Source organism: Onychostruthus taczanowskii, unplaced genomic scaffold (genome assembly GCF_017590055.1).
Source record: "Onychostruthus taczanowskii isolate IOZ18803 unplaced genomic scaffold, ASM1759005v1 scaffold2, whole genome shotgun sequence".
NCBI lineage: Eukaryota > Metazoa > Chordata > Aves > Passeriformes > Passeridae > Onychostruthus > Onychostruthus taczanowskii.
Window position 1 is genome coordinate 19836754 of NW_024499239.1, and position 27395 is coordinate 19864148.

At 40.8% G+C, this 27395-nt stretch overlaps 1 protein-coding gene across 1 annotated transcript; it reads left to right on the plus strand.

The window, feature by feature from the left end:
* The first annotated feature begins 1418 nt into the window (after positions 1-1418).
* Positions 1419-26766, plus strand: HTRA3 (HtrA serine peptidase 3). The gene is made up of 9 exons (XM_041403085.1): positions 1419-2133; positions 10054-10153; positions 11870-12092; positions 12742-12936; positions 15510-15542; positions 16211-16325; positions 22655-22703; positions 24417-24512; positions 25766-26766. Exons 1-9 carry the CDS (start codon positions 1710-1712, stop codon positions 25929-25931), a joined length of 1401 nt encoding a protein of 466 aa, XP_041259019.1. The 5' UTR covers positions 1419-1709; the 3' UTR covers positions 25932-26766.
* The last annotated feature ends 629 nt before the right edge of the window (positions 26767-27395 follow it).

Here is a 27395-nt window from a genome sequence, read left to right on the forward strand (position 1 = left end):
TTGAGACTGAAAATCCAGGTTTGGACCAACTCCACCCCTATAACAGAGGGAATAACAAAACACTAACTGTAGTGGGGAGTTCTGGCTGCTGCCTAGTGCATTCAAGAGGTCCTTAATTAGAACACAGTAGGGTGATTCCAACCCTACAGCCTGAGGCAGCTCAGTGAATTGAGCCTACTTAAACTTAGGTCACAGGATCCCATCAGAAGGCCTGAGGTAGTACCTTGCAGGACTTTAGTTTTATCCCTTGCGTGAAAAAGAGGGAAAGGGGAGCTGCAGGCAGAAGTCAAGGTTGGATGTGTCATAGCCAGCAAGTAAGACTTCCAAAGTTTGGTACAGGCTCTCAGTGAGCTATGTCAGACATCCTTTTTCTGAAGTCAGCTTAACTTTTTTGAAAGCCAGGTCGACCCATACTTGGATTTGTTAATTTGAGAGTTATGTCTAGTAAAAGTTGTGATTACTTCAGAGCAAAAGTGAGTACTTTCTTGATAAAGATGGCATGCACGGGCAAGATTTACTCTGCATGTTATGAAAACTGTGGAGGTGACTAGTTGACAGAGCTCAACAACAGATGCATTCTTCCACCTGATAGTCTTACTGAATACGTTTAAAAATAGAATAAAACTCCCCAAACATCAAATATTAAGGCTTTGGCAATACTTCCAACTACTATTACAAAGAATCTGCCAAATCCTTTGTTGAAGCAAATGACGGTGGGGAGCCCAGCAGATCTGCTTTGGCAGCGGGAAAGTGTCTCGTACAACGTGCCATGATGCCACACAGAACAAGTGGCTACAGGGACTATGTGGCTACAAGCTACTTGTGTCTCTGCTCCGACAGCTACAAAGAGGGATTCGGCAGAACAGGTGGCTACAAGGACTATGTTCAGCTACTTGTGTCTCTGCTCCGACAGCTACAAAGAGGGATTCGTGCCCAAGAGCGCGTTTAACATTAAACAGCAGACACCAAACTAAGAGAGGGCAAACTTGATTACCCTTCGGTGGCAGTGCCGACAAACGCCCCTATTGCTGCTGACATTAATTAAAGACAAGCATGAGGGAAGGCAAAGCGGCTGCCGGCTTTCTGCCGCTGAACCCACAGAGTTCACAGCCGCCCAGATGTAACAGATTCCGCTTTGTTTATGCCACGTCGGGCACCCACAGACCCTGGTGCCCAGCGGACGGCACACCCGCCTCACGCCGGGCTCTCCCCGTTCGGGGCGGTGATTTACCAGCAGACGGGCGGCCCGCAGTGCCCAGATGAGGGGAGCGGACCCTCCCCGCTCTGTCCGTCCGTCCGTCCGTCCCGCCCGGGGTGGAGCCTGCCCGCCCGGGGCTGCGGGGCTGCTGGAGGCGGCGGGCCCGTCCCACATAAAACCCGGCCGCGCTGCCGCCGCCTTCCCAGCGCCTCCCGCTCTGCCTGCCCTCGGCGCTCCGTGCCATGGCTCGGCGCCTCAGCCCGGCCAGCTGAGTCCTGGGAGCTGCCGCGTCCTGCGGGGACCGAGCTGGCCGTAACTCCGCGGCCCTGTCTCCGGCCTGCTGCTCTCCGCCCGCTGCGCCGTCCCGCTCCGCCCGCAGAAGCGCTGTCCTGCCCGAGTGTGCATAAAGCCCGCCTTCCCCTTCCCTCGCCGCGATCGCACCTTCCCGCCTCCTGCCCCGGGGCCGGCCGCGCTCGCACGCCGCGCTCCGCCGCCGCTGTCCCCGCCGAGGATGCGGGTGTCGCTGCTGAGCCCGCTGCTCCTGCTGTCCCTCAGCGCCGGCCCGCACGCCGCGGAGCTCCAGCTCGGCCGCGCCAAGTGCCCGGCCCGCTGCGATGTCTCCACGTGCCCCAGCCCCAGCTGCCCCAGCGGGTACGTCCCCGACCGCTGCGGCTGCTGCCTCATCTGCGCCGCGGGCGAGGGGGACTCCTGCGGCCGCAAGGAGGACCCGCCCTGCGGGGACAGCCTCGACTGCCGCTACCCCATGGGCAAGCGCTTCGCCAAGGGCGTCTGCCAGTGCAAGCTCAGCGCCCAGGTGTGCGGCAGCGACGGCCGGACCTACGACAACATCTGCCAGCTGAAGGCGGTGAGCCGCAAGGCGCTGCAGCACGGGCTGCCCGCCGTCGCCCAGGTCCAGAAGGGAGCCTGTGAATCGGGTAGGAGCATGGTGGGACCTGCGGTGGGTGGGAGAGCTGGCTTCCAGGCTAAAGAAAGTAATTATTTTCAGTGGCCTGGGAAGACTGGGTGGCTCTAGGGACTCTAAAAACCTCCAGGGATATGGCACCTCACTCAGCTGCTAATGACACCTGTGGTATGCGGAATGGATGCTCAGTGTGGGCTCGGACTGAGGTTTGGGAAAGGCTCCCCCCAAACCGGCAGCACGGCTGTGGATGATGCCTTGCTGAGGTGCAGCTTGCCGCCGCAGTGCTCCTGGGACAAGAGGCGGGCGCGCTCGCCAGAAGGTAGCGAGGTGGGTGGAGGTGGCTCGGCTGCCAGGTCGGGACAGCGGCCACGTCCTCAGCCGTGGCCTTTTCTGGAGGCAGGACATCGGCACCAGCCTGTTCCCTCGGGCCAGGGCCACCTTCGCTCCCCGCGGTGCTGGTGGCATCCCCCGTGCAGGGCGCGCAGCTGACCCGCGGCGGCGCAGCCCGCACACACCGAGCGGGACGCGGGAGCGCCGGAGCTCCGGGAGCCTCCCTGGGACACTTTGGGCTGTTAATCAGATTGATCCGACAGGCGGATCAGAAAACGCCTCTAAAAGCCCATCAGGGCAGAAAAAGCGCTGGGTATTAGATAAACCACCTAAAGCGTAGTCTTTTGCCTGGTTTGCTTTCTTCACCAAAGGGTTTTGTAGTCTTGTAGAGCTCTAAGTAGGGGGAAAAAAAAGCCTGAGAACCTCCTTTATAGTGTAAAATATTGATACTCAGGCTATCAAATTGTCTTGTGGTTGTAGTAAAGTGTCGAGGCCTTTACTCAGATCCTGTGACATGCTGTGAGACACAACTTCAGGCTTGGTGATTTAACTTTGGAAAGTTTAGTTATCTCTTAAGCCAGTAATTTCCTTTCAGTATTAAATGTGTCTCTTTATGGAAGTGTTAATGCTGGCTGTATCTTTCCACGTACTTACTGATATATTATTTTAAGGGTTTGCTTCTGCTACATTTCCCGTAGAGTTCCTGAAAAGAGAGAAGTGCTATGCTTAATGGAGTTTTCAAACTTGCATTAGTGTTTCCATGATGTCAGGTAAACCACTAACCATCCTGTTTATTCATAGCAAACTGGTCAAAATGATTGGAAGGGTTCAGAAGGAAAAGGTGTACTGTTGTAGCCTTTCTGTGAATAGGGGGACTTTCATATATCTTCAGATCTTTGGAAAGAGTAAACCAGTTCAGAGTGGGAGGATATTCAAATGATGTTCCTGGAGTTCCTTTCAGCATATCCCATCAGAGCCAAGAATTGTTTCAGATGCCGGCCTGAAGCTGCAGTGTTCCAACTCTCCAGTGTTTTGTAGTTAAAAATTGGTTTTTCCTGTACCTTTTCACAGCAGCATCTGTTAACTTTAGTACTCCTACAACTTGGTTGAAACTGATCCACATGAAATAATCAAAATGTTTATGCAAAATGAGTGAACTAACCTCCAACTGAGAGATTGGTGAGTGCTTGGCATTTGGTATATATGACATTTTTGTTAAGGAATCCTCCTGAATCTAATGGTAATAGGCTTAGGAATTTGGAGCTGTGAGGCAGAAGAGCTTTCTTTTTTTTTGTTTTTTTTTTTTTTTTTTTTTTTTTTTTGTTTTGTCTCAGAAAACCTCAGCTTAGATGAAGCATCTGGTTCTCAGTTAAGACTTAATTTTTTTTATTCAGTTCTGCAGCTGCACAAACTGAAGCTCAAAGAAACCAAGTGTCTTGCCCAAGGTCAGGCTGAGTTGGTGGTTGAGCCAGGAATAGAACTCAATTGTGGTTTTTTTGTCTGTTTTGGTGTTTGTTTTTTTGGTTTTTTTTTAACAATAACATGCAATGGCTGTAATGAGAGGCTTGGAAGAAAGTTGACAGTTTAAAATTGCTGTCAGATTTCTTTCTCCTGTTCTTGCCTGGCCTCAGATGACTCAGAGTTTGAAGGAATAAGCTAGTTATCAAGTAAATGCAGTTTTACTTAACCATCCATATATTAAAACAATCTCAGATAACAGAAGCTTCACATAATATGACTAGGGCCCTATTTAGGTCACACACAGACCCAGAGTGGCTCCTGAAATGTCTGCTGCTCTCCTTTTATAGTTGCGTGTGTTGAGGCTGAGTTGGATTCTGGCTGTTTCCTGGTGACAGCAGGGATGCATGAAACATGGGTAGTAAAGGGTGAAGGAAGGAATGAGGTGTCCAGGGCTACTGAGTGATAATCAAAACGATAACAGAATTTAAAGTGTTTTTTTTTCCTTGTTAAAGTCCTGGATTGGGTTGAAAAGCACCATGCCAAATTGCAAGTTCTACACACAGTGGACTAAACAGTATGTGCACTGCATGGAGGTCCAGGAGCTCCATAACTGATGCTCTGCAATATGCCAGTGCCCAGGGGCTTCTCAGAGATACTAATAGGAGCAGTCTGCAGAAATCCTGAGCAAAGCTAAACTCCCTGCTACAAATACTGGGGTTTTTAAAAACTTTTTTTCAACACTAGATACCTTTATATATGGGAATATGTTGTGAAGAAGCTATGGTTTTTTTCTTGCCTTCTGTCACCTACTGTGATAACAACAAGCTATTACAAGCTACCATGTAAGTAATGGAAGAAATACTGATGGAGGACAACCTTTGTAAGCAAAGCTGTTCTTACAGGCTCCTGCTTCTCAGAGCAGCAAGTGTAAATTTTAACAATGCCATATCAATCAACTAAGATGTCAGACATCTCACTCAAAGGATTCACTTGGCCACCTGCCATCTACAATCAATCTACTTGTTTCTTGAACAAAAGATTGGTTTTGATCTCTCAGTACAACTTAGTAGTTAAATTCCCTGCAAGGTTATTTTGCAAATAGCTTCTGTGAAAAGAGTTTAAATGGCAAAAGATTTGTATTTTCTTACCTAAGACATGGAAGCAATTTATTTTTTTTAATACAGGTACTTTTGTCAATGCAACAAGGAAAATTAAAAGCTTAATTAGAAAACCTTTGAGGCTGGACTTGACATCACCATTTACTGTCCTCTGCACTGTTAACCTAAATTCACTCTCAGAAGGGGGTCATGATGTTAAGACTCACCCAAGTCAGTCAGGTCTTTGCGAGACAGGAGCCTAAAACACATTTTTCTAACACGGTTAATTCATGAGTCATTGCACACAGGTGTTTGGAGAGTGCCTGTATTTAACCTTGAAGATATAGAGGAACAACTGAGTGTATGAGTACGTGCATTTCTGAGAAGTTGGCCCAGTAAGGGATAGAAGTCTCCTGCTGGTGTTATTGCCATCAAAGCCTTAAAGCTGCCTGCAGCTGTATTTAGGGAAATGTACTGCAAGGTATTAGCCAGAAACACAAACTTTGGTCACATTCCTATACTGCTTGTTTTCCTTATGCCTGAGTTGCTTTGAGTTAGAGCAGGTGAAGATGGATAGTGTACAGTATTTGGTATACAATTCAGAGGAGAGCACTTCACTGTTTTGTAAAGGACAGGTAACAGGAAAAGGATATTCTTGTGTCTCCTCATGAGGGTCGCTTGGAAGGGAGGGATGCCAAGCATACAAAGTCAGAGTGGTGTCTGTGCTAGAAGGCTTGTGCCAGTCTGTCTCTGTCTGGCCCTTGTGATTGCTTGCACAAGAAAGCCACTTTGGTGTTGGTTCACCAAATTGTTTTCATCTGTGCACGGTAGATATCCATTGTATAAACAAATTGCCTGAACCATAATGTGGCATTAAACTCACCAAGGCTTTATGGTCAGTGCACAGCTATGCAACTTGATCTTAATGCTGAATTCATCAGAAAAGCTGCCCATGAACCTATGTTTCCAGCAGATGTTTCTGTTTTTTAAGCAGAGACATTATAATCTTTTATTTGTCTTTCATTTCTTTCCATGAAAGCACAGTAGGGACAGTGTTTATCCTTGGTGATCAGATCTGCCAGGTTGCAGTCCTCCTTTAGACATAATAATTTTGCTGAATGCACAGATCTTTTCTGAAGCTGGTTTTAAAAGGGGGATGGGAAAAAACCTTAGAAGAATGAGTTTCCCAGGCTCACAAATTCTTAATGAATATAAAATTGTGGATTTTAATACAATGTATTGTCTTTAAGAAAGCAGTGAATGTGATTTGATTTAATTCTACAGGGACTAAGTTGGCAGATATTCAGAAATGCTCAGTCTTTTGCAAATGTAAATTGGTGTGGTTTTATTGTTTTCAGTGGGATTATAATGATTATTTCTGCTGAATTTTTTTCCAGTTCTCTTCATACTAGGTTAACTCTACAGATTTGTTGGCATTGTTCCTGGTTTACAGCAGTGTTAATGAGATTGGAGTGGGTCTATTGTCTCTGCAAGACAGTAAATAAACCACTATTAAATGGACCCATAGCCTGTAGATTACATCACTATCCAGGAAAAATCTTAAACTGATAATAAGCCTACTCCTACCTGAAAGGCACTTAGCTTTAGCCATTTAAATTCAGTGTAGTTGGAGTCCATAAAATTGGAAGCATAAGATCACATTATAGAAAATAGGCTGAAAATCTTTAGTTCCAGTTTATGCACTGACATTGAAATCTGAATTTTGAGTGTTCTGCGAGGGGAGCTGGAGACCTGAAGATCTACTCACTTAGTTGAAATGACAGGCTCAAAGTTCAAGGCTGATGAAAATCTGGTTGATTTGTAGCTATGGATCAGATTGGGGAAATCTAGGTTTTTTTACTAAGAAATGCATAGACAGCTAAGGATTCATACAGCATAAATTTGATTTTGTTTCAAATGCAACCTGGTTGCAGCACCTTTGAAATCTTGGTTATACAACATGTGCTAATCAGATTAAATTGTTTTTTTTGCCAAGATAAATTAGATTTTGTTAGTGTGAGATGATTTTGAATACTCAGTAATAACATGGGAAATAATGCACATTATTGAGAGACCTTTGAAAAACTATGTGGCAAATCTCAGAGGGTCAATGGGTCAAAATGCACAAAGGTGCTGTGGGCTCAGAGCTGTTACATGCTCAGGGCAGCAGAGATCTCAGTGCTGTGTGGGGCTCCACAAGGCAGCAGAGCTATGGAGGGGGGAGATACCTATTTAGCTTTCTCTTTTAGTAAGGATAGTAGCAGCAGCTAGTGTCTACCAACTAGTGCAAGTTAAAGGATAGATTCTACCTCTACAGTTATAACAATTGTATTCAGGGTGACATTATACGATATACTCAGTGCTGGATGTTGCTTCCTTCTTTAGTTTCTCAGGCTTCAGTTCCTCCCTTTTGAAGTATATTGAGGACTTCTGATGAAATTATCCACTAAAATGCTGTGAATAATAACCAACACTTCAGTTTCCTTAAATAGTGCTGAGTGAATGTGTATGTGCAGTTACACCCTCCACGTCTGTAGTTTGAGTTCCTGGTGCATCATATAATGTGTTTAAAGGTTCTCATCACTGCCAGCTTGCAGAAAATTATTCAGGAAAGATCAACTTTTTAAGTTTTCACCAGTGTTTGGTCCCCATCAGACAAGAGAAAAAACAGCTCATCTCTGATCAGCCCAGCACTTCAGACATGCCTTTCATAGAAAGCCTGAGTGTCTGTTATTCTTGATCCTCCTTTGTTTCAGATTTCCCTTTAATATTGGTGCAGATTTTGGTTTTCTTTCAGGTTTGAGCATTCTTGTCTTCTAACCCCAGCAGGGAGGTTCTGGGCTTCTGCTCAGACAGAGAAATGTTTTCACTGTTGTATGAAAAGAAGATAAACATTGTTTCAATTTTAGTCTCCTCTATGTATTGCTGCTTTTTATTTTCCTCACCTTTTTTTCATGTTGCATTCACTACCTCTTTCTCTCTGCCTCCCCCAAATCCTACCTGGAAAACCACTGCCACCCATGATGTTTGCCTGGTGTCTCAGGAGTGGTTCAGACCTGTAGTTTTTGGCCAGCATCTTCCTGTGCTTGTGGCAGTGTACAGTGCTGTATCCATTTGGTCTGGGCAGAACAGTTGAGCACTTAGAAGATGTAAATGGATTTAGTTGCCCTGACTCACACAGAGCTATGCTGATTTACACCAACTGAAAGGCTGCATTCATGCCCAGCTCTGTGCTAGTTCATCAGCTGCCTTTCACTGATGCGTGGTCATGTCTATTAAGATAAATGTGATGGCAATGTTATATCCTGTCAGTGAACACTTGCGGTGTAGGCAAGTGATCAAAGTCAAGTCAGTAGACTTCAAAAGATATACTGCATAATCCCAAGCTGCTTGGGAACTGAAGGTAAAATAACTCTTCAGTGGCCCTGTAAGCAAAATAAATAACAGTATATTGTGCTTACATTTGACTGTCCTCTGTGATTCCTGTTTGCCATGTCTCTTTTAAACGAAGCACTAAAACAAGCACATTCAATTGGCTGCAGGGACTCTTCAGAGTGTGTGAGAATGTACATAGAAATAATAGACTGAACCTAGTCCTGCCAAGCTGTTCCTTTTGTTTATTCAGTATCACATAAATCTAGCTTGCTAAATCTCAGCAGGGTTTCTTTTCATTCAGAACTAAATCTTATGTCCAGTAACAGGATAAAGAACTTGCAGACTTCTGTGAAGAAATTCCTAATCTTCTTGGTCTGGTTTCTTCAACTCATTTGCTCCCTTTGGTAGATCCCATAGTTAATTTTAAAGCTTCAGGCTGTGAACAGAAAGGATTGCTGTTTGAGTGTGGTGATACACCCCCTATCATATGCTTTACATGTGTGGTGATAGGGCTCTGTGTATCAGGGACTGCAGAGAATACAACAGTTAGCACAAGCAGTGCTATTCCTTTGGGATGTTGTGGTGCTAGAATCCAGGATGCTGTGGCATTAGAAGCTGGGTGCTGTGGGCTTCCCCCCCCTTTAAGATCATAATTTCACACTATTATATTCACTCTTAATGAATGCTGTGTATAGTGCTGTTTAAGGTAGTACCATACTGGCTTTTGTCAGACATTTTAGTAATCTATTGCTAGGTCCAACTGCATGTGACAGCTTAAATGTGAATTTGCAGGAAGTTTTAGGTGCAAAGGTTGTAATTTAAAGCAGGTTTCTAATGTGTCTACTTAAAAAAATTGAACTTAAGTTTGAATTGTGACTCCCAAATTCTGCAGCTATGGTACTCAGTATGTGTTAGACCACATCTGGAATACTGCATCCAGTTTTGTATCTCTGAGTACAAGAAAGGCACTGACAAACTAGAGTGAGTTCAGAAGGTCATGAGGATTGGGGGGAACTGGACATGTCTCCTGTGAAGAGAAACTGAGGATACTGGGCTTGTTGAGCCTCAGGAAGAGAAAGCTTCAGGGGGGCCTGAGAGCAGCCTGTGTGTGCCAGATCCATACAGAGGTGCATGAGAGACAAGGGGTATGAGTTGGAACATGAGCTCAACAAGTTCAGTCTTGATAAAGAAAAACCTAAACATCATGGGGGACAGTGAAGCAGTGGGACAGGTTTCCCAGGCAGTTTCTGGAATGCCCATCCTTGGAGTTCTCAAGTCCCAGCTCTGTTTTCCTTTGTAGCTGATGCAGGTTTGAGCAGGAGGTAGAACTAGATACCTCCAAAGGTCCTTTCCAGCCTGACCAGTCTTATGACCCTTTGTGTCTTGGATAATAACAAGTAGTTGTCCTCAGACAATTGCTCAAGACAGAACTTATAGACTTGCAAAGAAAAGAATGTAGAGCTAAATGATGCTGGTGTTTAATTTTCTCAGGATCATACAGATTGCTAGGTATGTTTTGAACAATCTTGATGACTTTGACTCCTTTTCCAGTAATGTTTGGAAACTGTTCTAGTAGGAGAAACAGACCAAATCAAGGCAATTTCATCTTGCCTACTTGATAAAAAAAAGTATTGTCTTATTAACATATCCAATTCTTTCTGCTAGTATAGGTCACCTACAGTCCAGCAGCCCAAGATACAAATTCAACTTCATAGCTGATGTGGTGGAAAAGATTGCACCTGCAGTTGTGCACATTGAACTTTTCCTCAGGTAACACTTTCAATTCTTTGTTTTAGTTACATTGTTTAACGAAGATCTACAGTGTAGTAACTTTCCTTTTAAATTTGAGGTTCACAAAATATTCTGAAACATTACAGCAGACCCTTTTCTCCAGAGAACCACATATTTGTGTGTTTTGTTCCTGTTCAGTAGATCTATTCTAATGGGTTTACAGTACTATACAATATATACTGTCTACCTTAAAATAAGGTCTCCTCATCTTTGGAGGTCTCTAAAGCGTTTACTAAAATGTTCTGCTTGTTGGACTGTGTTTGTTATCTCAGCTTAAATACATACATATACATGTATATATGTGTACACACATATATATACATATTACTATATATGTGTGTGTCTATATATTCAGACACTAAGCTGGAAAAAAATGGTTTGTTATTAGTTTTTCAACTCTGAATGAGAGGTGATTTTATTTTGGCAGGAAGAGCATTAAGAGGTAGAATGTCGAGGAGATGTAGCCTATCTAAACACAGAAATGACTCCTGATAGGAATGAAAGGTACTAAATTTCTTGACCAGCACATCACCAATATTCAGGATGCTGAAGCTGGACCTGATGTGGCAAAATCAACACTGAGTGTCAGAGCAACCTGGGAGGTTTAAATATGAGTCCTCAGAACAACCTCCTGTCAGAACAAATTACTGCAAATATTGCATGTACTCCATTATGTGAATGCCTTTCTTTGTGGAGTCCTCTCAATTTCCACAGATATAAGAACTTCTTGTAGAATTTTTGTAGGTTTTTTTTGTCGGCTTATCTTGATTTTACAAAATCAAGACAGAGGTGCACATGGTGATTGGTTCTTTGAGAGGATTTTACAGCTGAAGATGCTTAAGATTTTTGCATATGTAGCTAAGATTGTTCTTTCCCTACAAATAAGTGTTTGCCCAGCAGCTTGCTGGGTGCTAATTTTGATACTACTTTTTCCTGGGATTGGCTCCAATTGTTTACTGCTAAATAGTTCAGAACTTTCAAATAATATCCTAACCAGGACCATGTCTTGGAAAAAAGACTTTGTGGGCCTTTTCTTGTCTTCTACTATGCAGACACTTTATGTTCCCCTAACATAAGGTCATTACAGCAGTTGTTCACAGAGAAAATTTGTAATGCCTTGAACAGTTTGTAAAATCTTTTACCTGTCTGTTTTGCAGCACATGTTGTTTCCCACCAAGTTTTATCCATTGTTACTGTTTTCCATGTTTTCTTTCACATTCCTAGTCATTTTGATTTCCAGACATGCTTTTTCCAGTCTGCACTTGTGCTTCCCCTTAGACCTCATCTCTTCCTTTATGCCTCTGTCCAGCTGCAAGGTTCCTTCTTCCCCTTTTCCCATTAGATGATCAGTTCATTTTTTAGCTTTATTATTTCCTTCTTTCAGTATATAATCAATAACCAGTGGGGTCAGATGGGCTCCTTCTCCTTCCTTTTTTATCACCTACCTTCTGTGCAAGGAAGTTTATAAAGACAGAATTGGAAACCAGAGGAAAAGGATCCTGCTGATTGTCTGTAAACCTCAGTTCCTATCTCCCTGACTGACTAAAACCAGTCACAACTTTCAGGAAAGGATTCTTTCTTTGTAATTTTTTAAAAATTTGGATTCTCAGGGTGAAAGGTGGTAAGTGATGTCTAATATAATCTTCTCTTAATTTGGTTTCTCTTATGACACAAAATTGCTTGCTTTTTTTATAGGCACCCTCTCTTTGGTCGAAACGTCCCCCTTTCCAGTGGATCTGGGTTTATTATGTCTGATTCTGGTTTAATTGTGACCAATGCCCACGTGGTGTCAAGCACAAATGCAATATCAGGGAGACAACAGCTGAAGGTACAGCTCCAGAATGGAGATACCTATGAAGCAACCATCAAAGACATTGACAAGAAATCTGACATTGCAACAATAAAGATTCACCCTATGGTGAGTGACATAAACAGGAGAATGCCTTCATTTGGGCAGTTTCAGTTTCACTTAGTACAAAGTGATTGGCTAGAATATATGTTTAAGAATTCCTTAGAAAGATTTGTGGAAAACAATGTACTGAAATACAGGCCTGGGAATTTCTCATATCTTGGAATTAAATTACTTTGTCTTCTGTGCTAGGAACTGTAAAAAACAAAGAAGAAAAAAAAATGCCACTCATTTAATATGTGGCAAAAGTGTGCTATTTTTACCTAAATACCCAGGCTAATCTTTCTAAGCTTTGTGCCAGCATGTATGGACTGCAAGATGGGCATAATGCAGAGAGAGTGGCAGTCAACAGCTGGTCAATGGTTGGTTTTTATGCTGTTTCTAGGAGGAGGCAACAATCTGCTGGAAAACAGGGAAATTTTAATGCCCTCTTTTCTCAATGCAATTGCAAGGAACTACAGATAGCTGTTTGTTTTTGAAGGTGGTTAAAAGAGTAACCCTCCTAGCATAAGTTTTGGGTATAGGATAGTGAGTGGCTCTTTCATTAATGTAATGGAAAGTGTTTGTTCCTAACTTATTGCTAGTTTTTGATCTTTACAATCAGGTTATTTTCAAGCATGAACTAATGCTTATTTCTTTTCCTCTCTGTTTACTTAAGAAAAAACTACCAGTATTGTTACTGGGACACTCTGCTGATCTGAGGCCAGGAGAATTTGTGGTGGCAATTGGAAGTCCATTTGCCTTGCAGAACACTGTGACCACAGGTATTGTCAGCACTGCTCAGCGAGACGGCAAAGAGCTGGGCCTGCGGGACTCGGACATGGATTACATCCAGACAGATGCCATCATTAATGTAAGCACGAGGTGTGGGATGAGTTCCACTTCACAGCCTGTCTGCACTGTGCAGCATGGAAGTGCCTGCTCTGAGAGATTAATCCAGCTTGGTTTAACATCAGTGAAACTCTTCTTTTTCTAAACTCTATGCAGTGTCTGTAAGGTGTGTTCAGGCAGTGTTGTGAAGGGAATGATAAATAAAAGTTCTCCCACTGGGGTTGTCTTTGAGGATGCTGCATAGGTCAGCTGCTTTGAATTCTGTAAATCTGTGCAGCAACATGGTTGTATCAGCCAGTAGTAAATCAAAACATTTCTCTCTGCTTGCTGAGTTGCTCTGGTGAAGGAAGCTGTAGAATAGAGCCAAAATTTCTTTCATCTCCATCCATTAGGAGCAGATGGAGTAGTCAAATTGAGAGTATGTGCTTCAGTTTTTTGACAGGACACCCAGATAAGAACATAAGGAGAGGACTGGGGGTTTTTGTTGCTGTTCTTATTTTCCCTTTGCACATCCCATAATCAAAACAAGAATCAAGGTGGAAAATAACAAAGTTTGAGGTACGGTTTGGAGCTAAGGGTCCTAGCATTGCAGGTTATATAGAAATACATTAATGTTCCTTCAGAGCATCTTGGAGTGATCCAGAGAGCTTAAGCGAAGTACTTGGGTGTACAGCTTGTACTGCTGCTAAAAAGAGCACTGCACACATATCTGAGGTGGAAAATGGCCTAAAATTTCATACCTTAAATCTGTTACACATTGGAAGGAAAATATTTGCAGGATTTATTTGTTGGACTTTAGTGTCAAATTTGACATAAGAAGAAATAAGTGTTTTGCACACACAGTGCTTCACAAATGGTTATTGTCATAGACTTGTTGAAAGAAATTGTGCGGGGAGGAAAAAAGAAGGTAATTATTTTTTGTGCTAAGATATGACATAAAAGTGAGCTTTTTCAAAAAGCTTTTGTATGACCCAGGAGTTCAACCTTTCAAGACATTTCATTGTGATTACTCTCTTCAGCTGTGCAAGGAGAATAAGGAAAACTTAGGCAAGATGGGTTACTTGGGAGCACACACTGAATTGGTGGCGGAGACAGAATTGGAACATGGGATTCTTGACTTCTTGCCTATACACATTTTTTAAGCTCAGACTCCTTCCTTGTGTATGTACTTAGCTTTGGAAGGCAGCTAACGTCTAATGAGCAGGTTTATACAAGGATAGCAGAGTGTGTCAGATAATGCTGGACCAAAGGAAGAGTGATAGCAGATGAAGTGAGGAAAACGACACTAAGTTTGAATTGCTTTGCCATCTGGGACCATGAAGATGGTCCCTGGCATAAGGATGCTTTGTGCTTAGCTAATGCGCTCGTTTTCTCCTGAGAATGGGAGGAGTTTGAGAGTTGGTCTGTTCAGAGCATTCCTGTGGCTCAGCCAAGACTTTCCTGCAGGAATGTGCATGCAGCTGCCTTTTGAGAAATGCTGGGACAGCAGTAACACAAGGCAGGAGAAAACAGGGCCATGAAGTTCTAAATGGAGCTGTATTGCATGTGCTGAAGGTCTTTCACATCCTTCAAGCAAAAGACAAGTCAATGAAAGGCTATGTGCTAAGCAAGGCTGAAAAATCAGTATTTTGGTTTGTTTGTGCCAGTCAGACATAAAAATCATGTGTGCAGCCCCTGGTCACTGAATAGATACAACATCAGGAACTTACCTACCTATTTGTTTAATTTGAACTTTGAAGCTGTTTTAAAAATTTTAATGTCTATTTTATTCTCCTAAGAATCTATAAGGCTTGCCCAGTGCTATCTAAGTGTAAACAGTTTGTGTCTCACTTCTCTGTCATACATCACTTGGCTTTTGTTTCTTTTGAGTGGTAAGTTGCTGCTCTTGGCTGTTTTGCAAACCTACTCGAAAACTCTGGCCTCACTCAGAAACAAATTGTTGAGCCAGCTTGAAGATGGACAAGCAACTTCCCCAACTCTCATTTCCTGTGGTCCTGTTGCATGTTTCCTTTAAAGGCCATTAGGTATTAGGTAATTTTGGGCTGTTCAGAGCTGCTCTATGCCTTCCCTAGAGAGGCATATGTGTCTGTGGTTACTAAATCAATCCTTATGTAGTAGCTACCTCATAGTAATATGCTGTGATTAAATATGTAAACCACTGTATTCTGCTCCAGTGGAGAATGAGAGACCGACAGTGTTACAAACCAAAGTGATGAGTGAAACAAAAATTGTACAAGCACCTCGCTGAAGTATAACTTTAAATAACTATTAATTATTTCAAAACCTTGTTCTGACAGGCTTTAGAAGAATCAGAATACTAGATTTAGCTATTCAATGTCTTAAACTCAGGGTCTGCCTGTTTGGAGTGACTCCTAACTTAATTCCTGTTTCTGAAATATACCCAACTATAATCATGAGAGGGTTGGAGGGGTGGGATAAGACCTACTTGTAATCTTCTGTGATTGATATTGTGTCTGTCAGTGCTGCCTAAGAAATGACCTCCTCTCTACATACAAAACCAGTACTGTTTGTAATGACAGTTGCATTTCCAACAGTGAAGTATTAATTTATTGTTCCCTTATGTCATTTCTACAGTATGGCAACTCTGGAGGACCTCTAGTTAATTTGGTAAGTCCACGTGACTTGGTTTGGTTGGTTGGTTTTGTTTCAAGGGCTAGTTTCAAGTTAGTGGGTGAATGTTCTTTTGGAAAGATTTGTGGGTCATTCCAGCTTCTATTCATTTAGCTAATGGTAGGCAGATAGCCTGAAGCTAATGCAGAATATGCAAATGAGGTCTCAGTTCACACACCATAGGAGAACATTTCCCCATGGAGCGCAGAAAATGTTGCATAGCAGTGAGGAATATTGGGTCTGGAGGGAGCAGTTATGCTGGTTGACACTGTGAAACGTGGGATGCACAACAGAGATGGAACCTGGCTGACCCACACGACTCTTTCAAAGTAGACTGCTTTAAATCAGCACTGGTTTTGCAGGGCAGTGACTTGTGGCTGTAGTGGTAGTAGTAATACCAGTGCCCACTTGGCAGAGGGAATGTCTTGCTGAGTGGTGGAAAGGACCTTGGATGAACACACTGTACTGTAATCTCTCTGGCCATCACAGTTAAATATGAAATGATCATGAATCAAAGCCCAGATCCTCCCTTATAAGTAGTGTTTATTTTTTGAGTGATTACAACACTCTAAAATTTCTTACACCAGCTTTTAACATGAAATGCTAGGCAGGGAGTTGGATCTTGTACTTAGGAACAAATTTAATTGGGTGTTGTCTCTCAACAGGATGGTGAAGTGATTGGGATTAACACCTTGAAGGTCACAGCTGGAATTTCTTTTGCAATTCCTTCAGACCGTATCACTCAGTTTCTCACAGAGTCACATGACAAACAAAGTAAAGGTAAGGTCCTCAAGAAACAGTGACATCCTCCAACTAGTATCCTGATCCAGGTGAAGTGCCAAAAGATGTGGATGTGGGATCCTATTGCTGGAAGGAGCAGCATCCTTCTCCATTATAGAGCATAACAGACAGGGAAATAGAAAACAATCTCATAGAAGTGGGAGAGACTTTTTATTACTCACACCCCCAAAGAGCAGACAGTGTGTGTATAAATATGGGAAATAGGGCCTCTGAGAATAGTGAGGACACAGATGAATCATCACTGTCTCAAATGATCTTGAGAACAGATGATCGCTTGTTTAAGGAGTTTTATTCTCCTCTTTTCATTTATTGTCCAAGCAAAAAGATTAAGGTATACTGTAGAAAATAAGGTAAAAACCTTTTTAAGCACCTGTCCACAGGTGGGATGTAGTCCATAGGACCTGACCTATATTTTATCATGATCATGTATGTCAGTGCTATATAATTAGATACTGTGACAGACTCTCAGGCCCTGAGGAAGAAGGGCTGTTACCAATTCATGAAGAAATACGTGGGAAGATGGGAGAGAGGCAGAAATAAAGTCCTCTGCACCAGAGAGCATATAAATCTAAGTATATTGGCAATGACAACTGCAGTACTTTAGACTTTTTTTACATGCCTGCACCATATCTGTCACCCTGTTCTAGATGTCATACTATAGGCTGCACAGCCAAATCTGATCTAGTAATGCTGCATCCAGGCCAAACCTTCCTTACTCTTTCTCTTGCCAATTTATCTGTCCACACCCTACTACTAATCTTTTACCATGAGTGTTGGCTGCTGCTGCTTCTTCTCTTGAATCTTTTTGTTATTAATCTTGTCTTCTCCTGAGTTCATCCAGTTCTGATGCCAGGGTTGTTTCCCTACAACACTGTCCTCTCAGATACTGTTATTTTGGAAACTTTCCTTAGTCAGTGGTTTTAAAATCTTGTATCTGCTTGTATATATTGAGAGCATCACAGACCTGATGGGTCCCCTCATCTCTTTTGCTGAATTCCACAAATCATATTGTTTTCACTGTTGATCTGGGGGAAGGAGGAGCAGTAGTTGAAAAAAAATTGTTAGTTATATGCTGAGAAGTGCATTTTAAAGTAGCTGACATAATTTTGTTTCAGTCCACATGTCAAAAAAACTTACGTATTCACCCTGGTTACTGATTTATTGTTGGTTTCTGAAACAAACAGGTGTCCCATTAGTGATGTTACTCTTTAGAACCAAATTGTTCATCCCAATCCAGGGAGGAGCAATGACTCAGCCTGCAGGCCTGGCCTAGAGCATGAACTCAGGCCTTGTGCAGAGCCCACCATCTCCTGGTAACTGGGGCTGCAAAGTCAGTGAAGTTTGGGGATGTCACCACTGAAATCACTCACCTTGCTCATTCAGGCACCTGTACCTCCACAGAATGGTGAGCCCAGCTAAGTGCCCAGAGACAGCTTTGACCATGGAAGAACCCTAGGAAAAAACTGTGAAAGATTCAAGTTTATACTGTGATTGTAACATACAGATTTTTATTTTTAATCATGTCACATAATTTCCTAATTGAAAGAATTCAATTAGGAACACATTCTCTTAGTGTCACTGTGACTGTCACTGCTTCAAATATCCTGGGGCACAGGAAATTTTATTATTTATTTTTCGAATTTTTTTTGCTTTTGCTTCTCTGAAGTACATCTTATAATTTTGCTATAGCAGAACAGTCATTTAAAGCCCTTAATGCATAGAGAAAGTTTCTAGGAGACATTTTCACCACATATTTGGGACTTAGTTTTCATTTTTTAGGCCTTTAGTAATAATTCTCAGGTTTATTGTATAGTTGCTATTTTTTGGCATAGTGAATTTATGTAAGCAGAATTTTAGGGATGTTTTTATCATGTTTTCTTTTCTTCCAGTTATGTTTCAGTAGTTTTAGTGGGATCCTCCCTTATGGTACGATTAGGTCATAGAAAGACATTTATGGGTATTACCATTTTACTCTTAATATCATATTGCCTGAAGATAACATTCCCTTAGGATACCACTCTTTCCAGATTTATTCTGGCATAGTAGATACTCAATAAGCTGGACCTTAGTCTTTTGAATTTCAGTTGATCAGATAACTTTCATATAGAAGGCATATATTTTTTTAAATCTCATCTATTATATATAACTTGAAATATCTGATCTATTGAAGAACAGGAGTGGAGAGCGGGGAAAAAGAAGAGGATGTCATTTGAATGAAGAATTTGCACTGATTGTTATCTGTACATTCTGTATTACCTAATGCAGTATTGAAACATAATAGCACCTAATGTATTTTTGACTAAAGATTTGCCACAGCCTTCATAGAGATGTTTGTCTGTTCAATGGTCTGAAAGCCTTTGCTAATGTTGGGGTTACCAATAATAAGGTTAATGTCCTTTTATAGTTAAGAAATCTTAAATTGCTGCATGAAGTTAAGTATCTCCATCTGTATCTCAGTTTTAACCAGCTGTGTATTCTGTGTTTGTCTGGAGGTTAACTACATATTTAAACATTGATTTTATTTTTTTTTGTAATTTCTTTTTTAGGAATTTCTACATTTCAGTCTTGGCTCTATCTATTCCTAGTTTAGACTTGAGCAGAACAGTAAAACTAGAAAGTATTTTAGACACTTTAAAGTAGAAGTCAATAAGTCAACAATTTAAAAAAAAAATTAAAGGGAAAATCCGTCCTGAAAGGTCAGCTTGGCCTCTAACAGTGTCAGCAGAAAAGTGAATAAACCCTGTTTCAGGTGGGCAAGGGGAAATGGGGGAGTTTTGCATTGGCCACACTCAACAACTCATTTACATGAATCCTCATTTTATATTGCCAGGGCCTTGTATTGGTTGTGTTGAAACAATATTCTTAACTTTTAATTTGAATGATGATTACTCATAATAATTCCCACAAATCATGAGGGTTGCTTAGGAGCCTTGCTGAGTGTAGATTCAGACCAAGGATTAAATTCAGCTATGCAGTTTATATGAGAGGGACTCTGCACACAGTCCAGCATTATAGGCTTGAGCTGTTTGCATGTTTTCTATCTGCAGTAGAATCTTTCTTAAATGCTTTCAGGGCTGTTCATGTAGTCTGCAAGATGAGCTAGGTGCAAAAAAGGATTTAGCAGAAAAGTGGAAGTTTTGCCTGGCACTTGAATAAGAAGTACACGATCCGTTTCTTCACTTGGAAGTCCTGGTGATATCCTGACCCCACTGAAATCAGCTGCATTGGGTAGAATATTGTACCACAGTTGCTCAAGCCCATAGAAGTTCAAGTACATGCCCCCTTAATTTGGATTTATCAGTTCTTTTTGCTGTAGTTTATAAGTCATAAACATTTCTGCCTTCAGTTGGTGTTTATCTGTCTGTTTTTTCTCTCTATTGTTGCAAGCATCAATAAATAAAGTTTAACATTAAGGCAGGTGCTTTCCTTACTGTGGAACAGAAATTTCTGGCAATAGTGAACTGCTTCTAGATACATGGGGTCAGCTGCTTGTGACTTTCTATTAACACGAAGCAGATTTAAGTTTAAACTTGTGGTTGAGGCTGTGGTTTGCTTGACTTTGTACCTCTGGAATCAGTGTTTAATCTGGCCTGGTGTTTACAAAAACAAGATTTGAGTCTTTCTCTTCTGTGCTGCGCTCCAGCTTTAGGCCACAATGGTTTCATATTTGCTAAACCTGATTCTTCTAACATATGTTAACTACTGCTTGGACAGCACCCTTGTGATGCGCTCCTTAGATTTGTGACATCACTTTATTCCAGTTCTCCTAATTATTTTTTCTTTTGCCTCGTGATTGCACAAATTGCCAGAATAACAGGTTTTGAGGCTTTCTATTCACAGAGTAGATGTAATATGACAGTGGTAGTTCCAGGTGCCACATACTGTTCTGCCAGTTGACTTAGCCCCAACATCACTGTGCCTATGCTTTGGGAATGATAAAACACTACTGCTGGTTGTCTGTGCCTGTTCAGTCTCTGCTGATACTTCAAATAAGATGGACAGTTATATTCCCACTAATCACTGTTGTTAAAAACTTTGGTTTTTGTTGAAAGTGTTTGACTTGGGTTAAATTCAGTGGAATGGACTTTTGTGAAACAAAAGGACTGATTTTTTTTACTTGTATTCTGACACACAAAATGTCTAGAAAAGGGAAAGAGGAGTGCTGAAGTAACCTGTGGCTCATAGATTTTACTTTATACAGTAGCCTGCTACTCCTATAGTATGAATTGCTATTTACAGTATGGCAAACTTACGGCAGAGAGAGGGCAGAAGGCCTTTTTGAATTTCAGTGCATGAACAGGAGTGAATTAATACTTTGGCCTGCCCAAAGCTGAAGGTAGAATGAGAACTTTGGTTAAGAATAAGTCTGTAGTTGCAAGATTTAATCTTTTTCCCTAAAGCTTTATGTTTACATATATCTTTAGCCACTGGAGAAATAATTCCCTTTATCACTAGTGTCATTTCTCCTGTGTTTTTTCATCCTTGCTGTTCTGTTTCTTCCAAGTAAATTTCTTTTGTCTCTTCTTTCATTTTCATTTTTCATCATGTAAATATTTCTAACTCAGGCTCCAGATTATCTTTGTGTTTCTGCAAATTTTTGCCTCACAGGCAATGACCAGCATGTTGTTTAATGTAAAGGGAAAACTGTCACCACAGATACTGTCACTGATCTTATGAAAGGAATTTCATTATTTAACTGTCCACATTGCATGGACAAGGGGATTGTTTTCAGGTGGGAGAATTATCGTGTCTGAATATTTTTAAAAAGTGAAAAATTACATTTCTGTCATGGGGACTGGAGGAGCACCATGAGCTAGTTCATGGTCATGCCCAAAGCTCTTCAGACTTCAAATTTGAGCAATTGAACTTCTTGACACTCTTACTATAGCTGATTTTGATCTTGCTAGTTTTGCTTTAAAATAGAGGAGAGCCAAGCATTTCAGGACAAAGTAAGGATGACAGTTATGGATGCCAGATTTTTCAGAGTGTAGTAAATCCAATGTTTAGTAGTCAATGTTTTCAGTGACCCCAATGGGAATATTTGGCATGTGTAATATGCAGAACTAAGTCCGTTACTTGGAGTGTTTTTCTTGGAAAGAATAAGAGCTAGAGAAGACTGTGTACATCTCCTTTTTCCTTATATGAGAACCTGGAGAAACTCAAAGATCTTGTGAAGTCGTTGTGCTGGAACAAGTAAGGGGAAATATTGTTTCATGCCGGATGTAACTGAGTACTGCAGCACTCACTGCAGGAAGTCATCAAACTGCATTTTTTTCATAAGCCAGCTGTGCAATATCATGGCTCAGTAAAAGCCAACTTCAGAAATGTGGTGTTCTTCCTAAAGGAGTGATTTCTCATCACTTAAAATTCCACAGAGTCCTGGCGAATCACAGAATTATAGAATAGTTTCTGTTGGAAGGGACCTTTAAAGATCATCTAGTCCAACCCCTCTGCACTGATCAGAGACATCTTTCATTGCATCCAACCTGACCTTGAGTGTTGACAGCTGGGGCATCTACTACTTCTCTGGGCAGCATGTTCCAATGTGTTACTACTCTCATCATAAAAAATTCTTCGTGATACCTACTGCCAATCTTCCCTCTTTTAGTTTGAAACCACTACCTTTTGTCCTGTCTTATAAGCCCCCTTTAAATACTGAAAACCTCATTAAGGTGTCCCTGGAACTGTCTCTTTTCTAGGTTGAACAACCCCAACTCCCTCAGCCCATCTTCATAGCAGAGGTGCTCCAGCCCTCTGAGTATTTTTGTCATCATTTTGGCAAAGGTCTACAAGTTTTGGGTGATTTTTTTAAACTTGCTTTTTATTCTTTGGGGTGGAAATAACAAGCCATTTTCATTATAATCAGTGTGAATCTTTTGAATGCCCTTTCTCTGAAAAGTGGAAACTTAGATTTCTTTAGATTCCATTTCTACATTTTAATAAGAATATTGTATGATTAAATTGTCTTGACTGGTTTCAGATTAAATAGTAGTTGGTTATGAAATTTTCCATTTACTGAGTTCATGTGATACCAAATTACAGTAATTTCCTGAATTTCCTGGAGGAAAAACTCTTCTAGAGTGTAAATGAGCTTTCTCTCTTACCCTTAGTTGCAGGGAGAGGGATTGTCATTCTGTACACCAAAGCTAATAAAAACCCCCTCTTTAGTACAGATATGTGTGATTTTGTTTAGTTTTGTTAAAATATGATACATTCTGTTTTAATTTTCAGGTATTTTGGGTCATCAGAACAATTATTTTTGTCAGTGTCTGCCTAAATTTCTTAACTATCCTCTGTGTTCCTTTCAGATGGGAAGAAACGTTTCATTGGCATCAGAATGCTGACAATAACACCTGCGTAAGTATCTTAGAGAGGTAATGGTATGTTCTTGCACACAAGATGTGGTCAGCAGTGGTTCAGAAATTTATTCATCTTTCTCTACAAATCTCCAGAGATCCAGAAGTGGGCATTGGCTTCTAGGAAATCGGCAGGCATTTAAATGATATAGGAGAAATCTATGTTCTGATACCTGGATATTCTCTAAATACTGATAATAGTGGATGTCCTGCTTATGGCGGAGGGAAAATAGGAAGAGTCTGAACACAGATTTTGGTTCTTGACAAGGACACCTGGAGTTACACCAGGTTTTAGGTGGCATTTAAAAAAAAATGGTACTTTCAGGTGACTCTGAGTGCCAATGACAGATCAGCTGATGGAGGGTTTTGTGGTGTTTTATCAGTGTCAGGGGAGGCCATATGGTGTGAGGTTTGGTGCCTAACCATTTAACTAGAAAGAGCTGCTAAGTGCCAAACTAAAGCTTTGTGCCTCTGTATTAACAAAGCCAGAAATGGACACCCTCCTCTGGCTCTTTAGTGCCTTTTCCCTCTTACCTTGCTTTGTGTCTTGCTGTTACCCAGATGTATTCTGGATAATAAATGAGGGTTCTTGTGCTGATGTTCTTTCCCAGCAGTAGGCATAATTCCAATGTGGCAGTAGACTGCAAAATTAGACAAGACAATTTCCAGCAGGGGTTGTAGTAAAGCCATCTTTTTTTCTGGAGTTACTCTCCTGCAGTCCTCCCTGAAGGGTCAGATCCTCAGCTGGAATGAATCAGTGTAATGGCATTAACATCACTGATGGAGAGGCACTGAGAATGTTTCTCTGCATAATTGTGAACATGATATGAGATTTTACTGCTTTTGGAACATCTAAGGAAGCCATGTAAGATGTCTACAAGCCTGTTTTCAGAAAAAGACCACTTCCCTTGTTGTGTTTGCTTTAATTATTCAACTGTTAGCTTCCTCAGTAAAGGAAAGGAAAACTAAATCAAATAAAGAGACGCTGTGTAGCCATTTTGGCTTCTTTTCCTTCAGTGGGACCCCAATTTTTCATGGCAAACAGCCCAGTGATTTATCCTGGGTTTAAAATCTTTCTTACCAGAAATGGGTTTTAACCCACATTATACACAGATCTGAAATTATGTCATCATGTCTGAAATGAGGGGATGTTTGTAGGGGCTCTGTTTTGCAGGGGTTTCCTGTCTTCTTTCTTTAGAAAGTGGTGCACAAAAATTGCTGATAACAATTTGAGGAAACTGAAGTTTCCAGCTCTGATCTGTCTTCTGTCTGGAATTATCAAAAACTCTATTGCTCTAGACAAAGGCAAATTGAGAATGACTTGTAAAATAAAAGAAATAAATAAAGTTAGCAAATTTCTGCCCTGTCACCGGCATTAATTCTTTGGGCAGAAAAATCTTTTGTCCCTCAGGGTGCTCCTTTTCTTGTGCTCATGAACAAGGTCCTCTGTGCTACTGCTACAAAGAGCCAAAGTCAGATTCTTGCAGGTACAAGACCATTAAGTTTAGCATGTTTTGCACAGGTAAGGAGTTTTGCCTCTCTTATACTATGTAATTTGTTTTAATCCAAGTTCAAATCCCCTACATTTTCATCACAAAACAACAGGCAAATGATTAATTCTTTTACTTTTTATCACAAAAAGTTGAAATAAATAAGAATATTTATATGCTTTTGTAGTGCAATCAAATTCTGTATAACTTTGTTCTCCTTTTAGCTTGGTGGAGGAACTGAAGCACAGTAATGCTGATTTTCCTGATGTCAGAAGTGGAATTTATGTACATGAAGTTGTTCCAAACTCACCTTCTCATAGGTAGGTAGAGCATATTATTTTCTTCACCACAAATAAACCTCCAAAGAGGTACTAGAAGGTAATATTTCTTTTTATATTCAATTATTTCCTCATACCAGACTTGGTCTGTATTTAAACAATTAGAAATTGTGCCTTTAGGTTTAAAATATTTGTGCTAAGATTCTGCTCACCTCTAGAAAAATGAAGTATTTCAGAACTATAAGTCATGGAATTGTTTAGGTTGGAAATGACTCTTAAGATCATCAAGTCCAACCATGAACCCAGAACTGCCAAGGCCACCAGTAAACTGTCCCTCAGTGCCACTTCTACCCATCTTTTAAATAACTCCAGGGATGGTGACACCACCACTTTTCTGAGCAACCTCTTGCAGTGTTTGAAAACCATTTCTGTGAAGGTTTTTTCCTATTATCCAATCTAAACTTCCCCTTGGACAATTTAAGGTCATTTCTTCTTGTCCTGTCACTTGTTACTTGGTAAAAGAGACTGCCACCCACCTCACTACAACCTTTGATGATATTATGAAACACTAACAGTGTGCAAAGGAAAAGAACATCCCAAATACAGTGAACTAATTTGAGGAGTTTTGTGAAGTATATTGAATATTAATAAACAAACTTGGATTAAGTTTAAGCAGGAAACAGAACAGCATTCACATAAGGCACTGTCCGAGCTGTTACCTGAGACAGTGCTTAATCTTAAAGAAAGAGGCTGTTCTACAGAACAGTTGCAAAATAAATAAAATATTTCTAAAAATGTTTTTAGGAAGATCAAAGGCAAAAGTAATAAAAGCAGCTATTCGGGATTACATTTGAGCAGCAAGAGAGAAATAATTTCCCAGTACTTTATCTGGTATATTTTACTTGTCTTGAAATCTTGCAATTTTAATTTTTAATTATTGAAATACATATTGGTGGCATAAAAGCATGGTCTTGGAAATGGACTGAGTAAAGTGAATCAGTAATAGATAAAAGCCTTTTTTTTTCTCTCTGTCTCATTTGCTGTAGTTTTGTAGAAGACATGAGAAAATTGTTTTTGTTGTTTAAGAAAAAATCCTCAGTCAAATAACCTGAGCCTTATTTTGCATTTAGCAAGTGCCACCTGTTATTATTTCACAGTCAGGAGGCTCAATTTCCCTTCAGTGGAGACTAAAACAAATCAAAATGTATTGCATTTGCAAAAGGGATTGGTGAACAGCCTTTGTGCTTTTCCTCTGCATCGAGTGCATCCTTAGTGTCTTTTTCTTGCCTTTGCAGAGGAGGGATCCAAGATGGAGACATTATTGTGAAAGTCAATGGGCGTCCTCTGGTGACTTCCAGTGACCTGCAGGAGGCTGTCATGAATGAATCACCTCTACTACTTGAAGTTCGAAGAGGAAATGATGACTTGCTATTTAACATTGAGCCTGAAGTTGTCATGTAAATAGAATTGAGGGAGCTCTCACCATAATTAAACTCACTTATTCTGGAACACTAGATACCTCCTTTACAGCTACAGTAATTATACTTCCTGTTGACTAATGACAAGGTGGACTAACTTAATTGCCTGAGCCATTTCTGTACATAGTAGCTAGAATGACTTCAAATGTGCCATTTATAGAAGATTTACATTTCAAAGAAACTTAAGAACTGTGTTCTGGGGAGGAGGAGAAAAGCTGATTTTGGGTAGCTTGTAGAAATGGGTCCCACTTCCAGTACCTGCAGATGCAGAGCAGATTCAATTCTGCATATGGAAAGATCCACATACTACTGGAAGTGAGGAAGTATGTAAAAGAGGGAATTATTCTTAAACTACAATCAGGGCTGCAGCAGACCCAAGTTATTGCAATGCAAAATTGAGCTTTTTGGTTTTTTTCCTTTTATGTAACTTTTTCAATGTGAACCTATTATTGGCAAAGTGTGTTCTTAGTGCTTCTGTGCTCCATATCAATGCAGGTAGATGAAATCTGTAAATATTGAAAGGAGCAAAAATGGTGTCAGGCTATAGAGTGTTACACCTAGGTCATGCGATTTTTGGAATATAGTAAATGATTCTTATAGAATTAATGCCTTATATATAAATCAAAACGATGTGCTGAACAAAGTTAAGTTTGAGAAAGTGCACAATTTTTTAAGAATTTGATACAAACTTGTTTTGCATTTTTACTGGTAAGCTTTGCTGTAAAATTGTTACACTACTTTTGGCTTTGACTGTATGTTTCTACTGTAAGAAGATTAAAGTTTACACAAATCATCTGTTGTTGTAAACCTCTTTTTAAACAAGTATGTCTTCCCTGCTTCTTCTGTCTGACTGGAATAAGCTCTCCCAAGAGAAAATTTTCTCTTAGAGAAAATTGGGCCCTGATGTTATTAAAACCCTTTCCATCCCTATCATATAATTATTCTGCCCTTATTTAGACTATGTTTAGAAATGCTTTTCACACAAGTCATTTATTTATGCTGTGTTCTTCCATATTTATGAATTGTGCTTTGATGTCACTTAGAGAGTATCAAGTTGGGATCCTGTTGTCCTCAGTTCCCTCTGTATGTGATGAGAAGCAGAAGGGAAGCACACCAGAAACCCTAACTCTAGTTTTACAGTTAGAGTGTGTGAGACTTCTGTGTAATGAGAGAAATTGCTAGGAGCTAAATCCAGATCTCCTAGGTACCCCAAACCAAACATGTATCTTCTCCCTTAGTGAATATTGCTTCATTTCCCAAAGAGGCAGAGGAATGTTTCTATCTGGAGCATTTTCCACATCAAGCTGTGCTTTCCAGACCTGTTTCTCATGTCTTTGTTGCCCTGATGCAAAAAGGAATTAATCTTTGGAGCAGTTCCCTTGAGGTTGCCATCATGCCTAGACTTTCTGGTTATATCAACCCTCTTATGTGTGACAAGCCTTGCATC